This window comes from Centruroides sculpturatus, unplaced genomic scaffold (genome assembly GCF_000671375.1).
Source record: "Centruroides sculpturatus isolate CEXI.00-Female unplaced genomic scaffold, Cexi_2.0 scaffold1091, whole genome shotgun sequence".
Classification (NCBI taxonomy): Eukaryota; Metazoa; Arthropoda; class Arachnida; order Scorpiones; family Buthidae; genus Centruroides; species Centruroides sculpturatus.
The window spans coordinates 285324-295356 of NW_019385257.1; the positions used below are offsets into that span (position 1 = coordinate 285324).

At 29.3% G+C, this 10033-nt stretch overlaps 2 protein-coding genes across 2 annotated transcripts; both read left to right on the plus strand.

Moving 5' to 3' along the window:
- The first annotated feature begins 918 nt into the window (after positions 1-918).
- LOC111636802 (m7GpppN-mRNA hydrolase-like) lies at positions 919-3095 on the plus strand. The gene has a single exon (XM_023382138.1). It carries the CDS (start codon positions 1062-1064, stop codon positions 2295-2297), a length of 1236 nt encoding a protein of 411 aa, XP_023237906.1. The 5' UTR covers positions 919-1061; the 3' UTR covers positions 2298-3095.
- LOC111636797 (m7GpppN-mRNA hydrolase-like) lies at positions 1107-8947 on the plus strand (the record flags this gene model as incomplete). Its single annotated transcript, XM_023382130.1, has 4 exons — positions 1107-2198; positions 6977-7088; positions 7621-7708; positions 8847-8947. Coding segments are annotated over exons 1-4 (1393 nt in total), but the record flags the coding sequence as incomplete, so codon positions are not given.
- Between the last annotated feature and the right edge of the window lie 1086 nt (positions 8948-10033).

Consider the following 10033-nt stretch of genomic DNA (forward strand, 5'->3'; position numbering starts at 1 on the left):
CGTGAGCCGTTCACAGCCCGGCACACGTATTTGTAAAATCTAAGTGACTCGTACAACATGGAATTCATATAAAACGGAATTATCAACAGTGTTATAGGGGGGTCGACTGGTAATACAAGATGGAAGAGCAGAATAAATATATAAAATATTTTAATGGATTTTTTTAAAACTCCTGTCAACATACAGAACTATCATAAAAACATACTAGTAAACTCCTATCGGTGGGTTAAATTATAAATCTACTCGTGATTTATCTATTCATTCCGCCACTGACATTCGAATATATAATAGCAATCTTATCGTTTTTTCCCACATGTAGTATGGAAATTTGTAGTAATAAGATACGTTCAAATACAAATACATATTGTCCGATTATTTTCATATTTTAGAAAATATAAGGGAAGCGGCGCTTCCAAGGACGGCACCCCACTGGAAAATACAGATGTCTGTAAGAGAAAAAATGTAAATAATTCAAAGATTATAAACAATTTCATTGTTAATGAATGCGGAGAAAGTATGGTAAATCCGTAGCGTCGTCCATGTTTGACTCTACGACAATTACACTGATCAGTGTAATTGTCGATGGAGCATTTTTAGTAGAGTGAAGTTAAAACGAAAACAGAACTGAAACATATAGAGTTTTCGTTTCAGTTCTGTTTTCAGGTAATGTGGAGTCCAGGCATTAGACACGCGAAAACAAGGAAACATCCTCCCGTTAACGAGGCATTAGCAAATAAATCCAAATTACTACATTTTATTCAACTTAAATAATTTAACTGTCTTATTTTTATATTTTAAAATAACGTTTAAAGTTAGTTTAGATTAAAAATAGCGACGTAAAAAAAAAATTTATATTTTATAATTTTCGAATTTATGTGTTTCGAGATTTTTCTGGCAGGGGGCGTTATATTTGCCGTGTACGCTTTTGCTGACCTATAATAAGCTAGTCACAAGTGTGTAATAGTGGTAAACGTTTAGGCAATTCTGCTTAATAATAAGTTCGAGAAATTGGAATATGTGCTTCCAGTTTTAAGTGCTTTGTTTTTGTCCGTGTGATTATTATGAGTAGTGTAGACGCTGTACAAAGCGTAAGATCTGGTATTGACATGACCACTTACACAGAAGCATCTCCAATAACTATCCCTTCAGATATTTTGGATGATTTAAGCAGCCGTTTCATCATCAACGTACCCGAGGAAGAACGTAAAGAATTAGTCAGGCTGTGCTTTCAGATTGAATTAGCTCATTGGTTTTATTTGGACTTTTATTGTACAGAAGATAGCCAGTTAAGACAGTGTTCTATGAGGGAATTCTCACATATCATTTTTAATCACATTCCGTTTCTTCGAGAGCATGCCAATAACGTCGATACTACTTTGGATACCTGGAGGGAGTATAAGATGGCGGTTCCTACGTTCGGAGCCATACTGCTCGACGAGAAAATGGAGAACGTGTTGTTGGTTCAGGGCTATTGGGCCAAATCCAGTTGGGGTTTCCCGAAAGGAAAAGTGAATAAAGAAGAACGCCCCCACGACTGCGCGGTGAGAGAAGTGTTGGAAGAGACGGGTTTCGATATAAGTAAACTGATCGATAAAGAAGAATTTATCGATCACTGCGTTAACGAACAGCAGATCAGACTGTATATAATTACAGGCGTTACCAAAGATACGAAATTTCAGCCAAAAACAAGAAAGGAAATAAAGAGTATCGAATGGTTTCCGATTAACGATCTTCCCTCGCATAAAAAAGACCAAGTTTCCAAAACAAATCTTGGGTTAGGACCAAATGCATTTTTTATGGTAATTCCATTTATAAAACCTCTGAGAAAATGGATAGCTTCAAAACAAAAGAAGCATTTACAAAATCAGAATGCGATAAATCATGGTAATCAGCCGCACGTGTCGAATTCTCAGTATGTGGAAAAGTCGAAACAGAAACCTCAGTATTATAATCTTATGGTTCAGAACGAATTTGCCGATTACATGAGAAATAAAGACAGTCGCAGCCATAAATTTAATTATTCTCCTCCTCCTCGAATGCAGCGATTAAAACAACACAAGCAACTTAACGACAGTAATGAATTTAAAGACAATTATTTGAGAAATGATGAAGTAAATTCAGAAAGAAATGGGAAATCAAATAGTCCATCCGTTGCCACATCACTGAATGGTGTCTTACAAAATAAAAGAGAAGAAAACGTAAAAGAAAAAAGCCAAAAATCGTTTCGTTTTACGTCGGCAACTTGGGAAAATTTTACTCTCGATAAAAATGCTCTAATTGCTTGTTTTAATTATTAGCAGAAAATTCTTTTATTAAAAGAAATTTAAGGTTTTATGTAAATAGTTGAAACAAATATGTCGAAAATTATGTCAGTTTTTTTCAATAAGGGAATTTACCTGAAATCCTTTACATTTATCAAGTTTTTACTATAATTTTAAGATATCTTCCAACTTCTCTACAACCAATGGAGTTATATTGAGATCAGTTAACTATCTTTTGCAATGTTCGATATAGAGCTGTCGTATTTATGATTTTAGATGTTGAGAATTCATTTATCGTTTTTAAATCACTAAAAATTGTTATTACGTCCATCAAATATTCATTGTCCTATCGTAATAATTCCAATTTCTTTAATCCTTGGTGGATATTTTATATTAATTTTCATTCATTAAACATTCCGTAAGCAAATACTTATCCAATTTTAAGTAGTTAAAAAGAAATTTCAATAGACAACTTGTGTATGTTATTTAATTATTATTAGTGTAGAATATATTTAATAAGTCACTCACAAAATGTGATTAAAATATGTTATTTTAATCAATTAACTCTTAAATAATGAATATTTTGAAAATTTTTAAAAGAAAGTGAGTTACAAAAACATGATTTTATGAAAGTATCATTGAGATTAAAATTTAAAAACATGCTTTATTTTAAAAACTTAATACAATATATACTTGTATTATTATTATCATCATTATTAATTAATGTAAATTATTATAAGCTAATAAGATGTAATGTGTATACCATGTTTTCAATGAAACATGATTTTCTGAACAAAAAAAATAAAACTAAACATTAAAAATTTTGAGAATTTATAAGTTTTACTTATATTTTGTGTCTCTTAAAATCTTAAGTATCAAATATTTTTCAATTTTTTATCAAACATTAATATAAAAATACTTTGTTTCAATTAATAATGCACAATCAGGACTGAACTTAGACTTTTGGGCTTAAGTTATAGCATGTAAGAGGCTCTTTGCTTTCCACCAAATAATAATAAATTTAAAAAATATAACACTCTTAGCTGTAGCCTCTGTTTAAATCTGCTCTTGTAGTTCATAATAAATTAGCGATAAAAATATATATAGAACACGCAAAAAATACATCTTTTTGCATCAATATGTACAAAAATACCTACTTTTTTAAAGAACTTTTACATTTTAAGAAGGTTTTAATGGTGAAAATACACATTATCAAACTATAGTTTGAAGCTTTCATAAAACATTGCCGTAAAATTGAATCTGTAGGTGTTTAATGTTGCTGACTGAATATTCTATGCAAATTAACACAACCTTTAAAATTGAGCTATTTTACATATTTATAAAGGTGAATGTTTTTTGCTCTCATTCATTTATGTTCTAATAGCTATAATTTAGATGACTTTTTAATTAAATATTTGTGACATCATTTAGCAGATGAAATAAGATAGAAAGCCGACTTGAAGCTGGCCAACCTCAAGCTAAAACATTCAGCTAGCTTAGAGAAATTGATCTGCAATCCAGTCGTTTGAAGATATTCCAAAGGACAAATAATTCTTTAAAAAGGTTTAGCTATGGAAGACCATAAAAAATAACTGCAAAAGAAAACCATTATCCGAAATTAACTGCTGTAAAGAAAAATATGTCTATCTACTAATTAACTTGCATTCTGATCTTTTAGCAGCAATGAGTGAGAACTTCAGTTTCTTCTTCAACACTACATAGGTTTTATGAGTGTAGTCTTTATGCTAGGAGACCTATGCTTTGCATTCCTCTCACTTATCAATATAAAAAGAGATTAACTCAATTGGTGCATGCACCATATCAACTGACATGATCAATGGAGATCCATTCTTTTTTACAGATGAATCCAGATTTTCATTATAGAGTGATTTCAAGCAATCCTATTTATTTGGAGGGATCCAAGGATATGTAATCATTGTTCAGATATCCTTGAGAAAGGGATATGTTTGGTGCAGTAGTGTCATGGTATGGACCAGCATCTGTTTGGGTGGCTGACTAATCTTTGTTTCCAACAGGTTTCTTGAATGTTCAAAAATATAGGGATGAAATTAGGCTATATCTTAGAACACTGTGTCAAGCCATTTACTCATGAGATTGGTTACAATTGTATCCTAATGGATGAAACCACTCATCCACAGAGCAGACAAAAAGAATTAGAATTTTTTTTGCAATATTTTGGTTTATAGAATTATTGGTAAAAACATTGTTTTAAATAAGTTTTTATAGAATATTTATCTTAAAATTGATAGCTTTATTCTATTCATTATGATGATGATAATCAGAATCAATAATTTTATTCTGTTTTACATTTGGTTCTGATTCCAAACCAAATATGAAACTGAAACAGCCTTGATAAGAGATTACACAATGTAAAACAGTAAGCAAACATTTTGATTTCACTAGTGTCAATTAGTTTCTGATATATTTACAGTCTCAATATTATTTTATTTTTATAATGTGCAGAGTATTTTAAAATACATTTTAACACATTGACTGCCATTCTATTAACATTATTTTTAATTCTTAATCCAAATGCCCGTTATTCATTATTAACGTTTATTTTTTATGTTTGTATCAGATGCTGTAAGCCAGATCACATTTCACAAGATAACTTTTAGAAGGCATCCTAAAGGAAACTATCCATGAATTAACTTGTAGTTAGCAGTCAATGTGTTTAATCATATTGTTAATAGTTAAATAAGTAATTTGAATAGAAAAAAAAATGCAAATTCAATGCTATTATATGCTTAAACATTAATATCAATTAAACATTGGATTGTATCTAAAGAATATACAGGGTTGTCGAAATTAAACATCTCAACTCAGATGGCTCTAGAGTTCTACTGCTTGAAATGAAAGAACATTTGGACATTTGGATTGGATGCATTTGCCATTTATTAAATAAAAGTTTTTTGTACAAAATGTCAACGATAGGTGGCATTGGAGTTATACAACTGGGGTCTGAATCTGCTTAGTTATTGGAGAACAGTATCTTAACATGCTAACAACTTTTTGATCCAGAGCTTTAACAAAGTCTTCAAGATTCGTAAAAGATGGTGCATCCTCCTACATCCCTTGCTTTATTCAATGTGTGTTAAGGCAGATTTTCATATATGATTGGGTGATCAGTTGTTACTTCCCAACAGTTTGACCTTCTTGTTTACCTGATTTTACCCCATATGACTTCTGGCTATGGGATTTTTTGATAGACCATTTTAAAAGATGTCATTTGTGTCAGATCTAAAGGACAGAGTTTATCAGCATGTTCTCATGACTAAAGCAGACTCATCACGTTCAGCAGTGAAAAGCATATTTTCCACTGCTGAACACAAATGGAGCACATATTCAATATTTATAATAATGATTTGCATAGGTCCAGTGCCACTTATCAGTGACTTCTTGTATGAAAAATTTTTATTTGTACAGCAAAATGGGTCTTTCATGCTGCATTGTTGAGTTGCTTTTGCTCATACAATTTAAAATTACAAGACAAAATGGACTGATTGCTTAAAAATTATAGAAACAAATCAAATTGCAATATTTACATGCTACTTGGATTTTCTTTATTTAAATCATTATCATTTTCACAGTTGAATTTTTTTTAGGAAAATTTTTTCTGATACAATAGGTACAAGTAAATTTTTGTCATCAATATTTCATTTAATTATTAAATTATTTGAAATTTTAGTTCATGGATATGAAATTATTTAAAGAATTATTATGTTGCAAAATATGTCATTCCCAGATTTTAATATATTTATGTTGGAAAAATTCATTCTAATTTGTGCAATTGAAGTTTGTGCACTTAATCCAAAAATGTAACCAATATATGAACCAAAACATTCTGTAAATTACTAAGGTATCAAGAATGAAAAGTACTGTAACTAAAATTATGTTTTATTTGGTCAAATTCAATTGAATTTACAACAGCTTGCTTGCATATAAGCAACCAACTGATTGCAGCACATTTAATGAAAGTTCAAACACTTACAAAGAAAATCTACAATACATGCAGCCCTTTTGCAGAGGGAATGTTCAACATTCCCTCTGCAAAAGGGATAAACAATAAAAACAATAAAAACAATTACTTAGTATCAGCAGAAAAATTCTTCACGACCTTCCTATTTCATGTCCTACACAGTTCTATTTTCAGATTAGTCTTTTCAATAGAGAATAAACTCAAAATACGCTGACTGAAATAGTCTTTTCTTTTACTCTAAAATTCAATACCTCTTTAAGTTAATTTATCAAGAGGTATTGAAGTTTAGAGAAAAAGAAACAAGACTATTTCAGTCAGCATGTTTTGCTTGTTACTTCATTTTTTGAAAGTCCCAAATGAACAATTGATCCATTTCTCTCTAATCTATATTCTAATATTCACTTCACAACTGTCTTGAGAAATGCTCTTGTTCCTTTTGACCTATCTAACCAATGAGTTCAGGCCAAACCCAAAACAAAGAATAGGAAGTACAAAGAACAAAGTGTATTAGGACAAGAAGAGGAAAAAACAAGACAAGAAAATAATTTGTATAAAAATCAATTGATCACATTAATTAGTGATAAAAGAACTATGAATAACATTAAAGAGAAGTCTAAGTAATCATTATGCATTTTGTATTAAGTAATTATTTTTATTTATGTTTCTATTTTACAAGAAGTGATGATATAAAATTTTACATTTTTTATTTTTACAGTTTTCTAATCTTAGTTTGATCAAACGCATACCTGAAGATTTAAGTTTCTGGATCGGAATGTGTTTTCCTTCTGTTTGCCAGGAAGATGACATCCAGTACATGACACAAGCAGGTATTTTTAATAATTGCTACATATTTATTTTGAAACACCATGCTTTTCTGTATAGCACATGTCCTGGGTAAAGAGAATAAAAGTATTGCAAATAACACTTTCACTTAACACAATCATGCACTGAGATTTCAAGAAAATTGGGTAATTTAATTGACTGTGAAAATATCAATACATTATTAAATGTAGTACATATATTTTTTTTAATTTTTCCAAATTCATTTATTTTATATAATTGTATTTTTGTTTTCTTTACCCATCCTACTCCTAAATGATGATTGTGGTCTTTTTGTATACTTCTCTCTCCCCTAAATCAGGACAATGGTTTATGGTTGAACACTTACTCACAATTCATTCCCATTATTGAAAATGTTTAAGTCATAAATAATTACATACAGCTGTTCAAAACTGTTTTTAAAATAATCTTTAAAATATATCATAGTTAACTGAGTTTTGAACCATCATATGTAATAAGTTATTTTATTTTTCAATATTAGTAACTATTTATTTTACTTCAACAATTTATTATTTTTAGTGGTTTATAATTTGGGTTTTACAACAAATGTTATGGAATGTCAGACATCGTCGTCTAAAGAATTAACATTATTTCAGATTTTTATAATGTGAGTATATTTTATATTTAAAGTTTAATTATTGGAAACTGTAATATATTCAAAAGATAGAGAACCTGAAGATGGTCTAAGTTAAATCAAAATTATTTTTTCTTAGTAAAAGTTTTGCTGCTAAAAAAAGGATGTTTGGTATTTATTTGTGAGTTTGTTTTATTGAAGTACTTTAAGACGAATTGCAGGATATATTATTAAACACTTGGAATGAGATTGCTTTAAATGCAAGATTATTTTGGGCATAGAATTAAGCCAAATTAAATTACAGAATTTGGTCTAAAGTAAACAGTTAAAATGCTATCTTTAATGTGCCTTTAGACCAAATTATGTAATTTAATCAATTAATTTGAACCCAAAAATAATATGGATACAGCCTATTACATATGTTTGGCTACGGTTTATTAAATGTTTATTGATTGCTTTATTGACAACAATCCTGCTTTATTAGAATTAAAAATAATAATACACTTTAAATGTTTTTGGTCTTATAAGGTCATTCTTCAAGATTCTCACTAAACAAAGTGATTTACAATTACTTTGTTTTATAGATCTGGAGGATGAACAATTACAAAATAACCATGAAGAGAAAAATGTGAATGACAATTAAACCTCTTAAATTGTCTTATACTGAGAATGAACCTGTAAGCTTTAAAATGTTTAGTTAAAAAAGGAACTGTAATAAAGCAGATTTGTTGTCTACTTTATCTAAATTTTATATATACATTTAAAATTCTGTAGGCATATATTTTGTTTTAAGAACACAATTGAAAACAATCTACTAAATGACTTTTTTATATTGATTGTATCACAGGAATTCTAAGCATTGGAATGTTTCATTGATTAGATTAATTGCATAAACATCGAAACATTCTCAACATGTAGAAAGTATAAATATCTCAGAATTATGCCAAATTTGAGATATTTATATTTTCCACATGTTGAGAAGGTTGAGATTTTCAATTTAAAAAGCATCAGTCCAATGTTTAGAGTTTTCTATAGCATGATTAATTTAAAAGACGACATTGTTTAATATATTATCCTTAATTTTATTTTAAGAAAATTAGTGTGTTTGAAAGTTCTGATTAATTATCCTATTTAAAACACATTTTCAATTTATAGACAAAATATTTTTCAGAGCACTGTTTAGTGCATTTATCATATTTGCAACTGCAGGAACTATTTTTGATGTGACAAACACACAATTTACTAAAAGTGAAGATAAACCATCCTACAAAAGTAAGTATTTAATACTATTGATTCTTATAATATTTTGTTTTTGAACATTTTCTTTTAAAATAAATTTTTTTTATTTTAGAATACATTTTCAAATTTTATTTGTTCAAATATTAAAAGTATGGGTTTTTTTTAAAATTTAAACCATGTAACAATTAATAATGTATTGTGATTAATTGATAACGATTAGTCATTATAAATGTTTTTTTTACAATTTTTTCTCATTTATTGTTCTTTTCCTGTATACAATATATTTTCTTATTGAGCTGTATTGACAAGGTTTGCAAAGTCGTTTTCAATCTACGCAAATACGAAAAGATTGTTGAACCCTCTACACCAGAATTTAAGCTGTTTCCATGGAATGCGATTCTTCACTGCTTGTTGGATTATTCTTGGTCATAGTTACTTTCTTCCAGAAATGTGGTATATGATGAAATTAAGTAAGTATTATATAAATTTTTGACAGTAACTTCCAACATAAATATTACATATGTATTTATATGCTATAAATAATATAAACCAAGCTTTTATTGTACAGTGATCAAATGAAGAAAAGTTTACTTGAAAGTTATAGATTTTGCAATTCCAATTTACTTGAGTCTATAGTAAATAAATGCTCAAGATTTAAATCTTTCTTGAGCTTGTAGCAGAACAGTTACAGCACTACCAAGTCTACTCCTTGCAAGTAAACTTTCCATTTGAACATGCAGTATATTGAAATTTGTTTAACATGTATACAGGAACCAAATTTCTAACAGTAAACTAAGTCAACGGTGGGCAACCCCCGGCCCGCGGGCCAGTTGCGGCCCGCGAAGAGTTTCTATCCGGCCCACGAGATGTTTAGAAGAAATTATAAATAAATATTTTTCGATGTAATTCGTCTAGTTTAAATTGAATATTATTTTCTGAAGTGTTGCGGCAGCAATGACAGGAAAAAATAAGGGAGTCATTTCTTTATTCAAACAAAAAATGGGAGAACAGAATTTTTCTAAATTATATATCATCGCATCATCCATCAAGAAAATCTATGTGCAAAAGCTATGCAATTAGAAAATGTAATGTCTGTCGTATCCAACTACATAGTGCTGT

Coding starts and splice junctions, on each gene's coding strand:
- LOC111636802 (XM_023382138.1), top strand. CDS start 1,062: ATGAGTAGTGTAGACGCTGTACAAAGCGTAAGATCTGGTATTGACATG.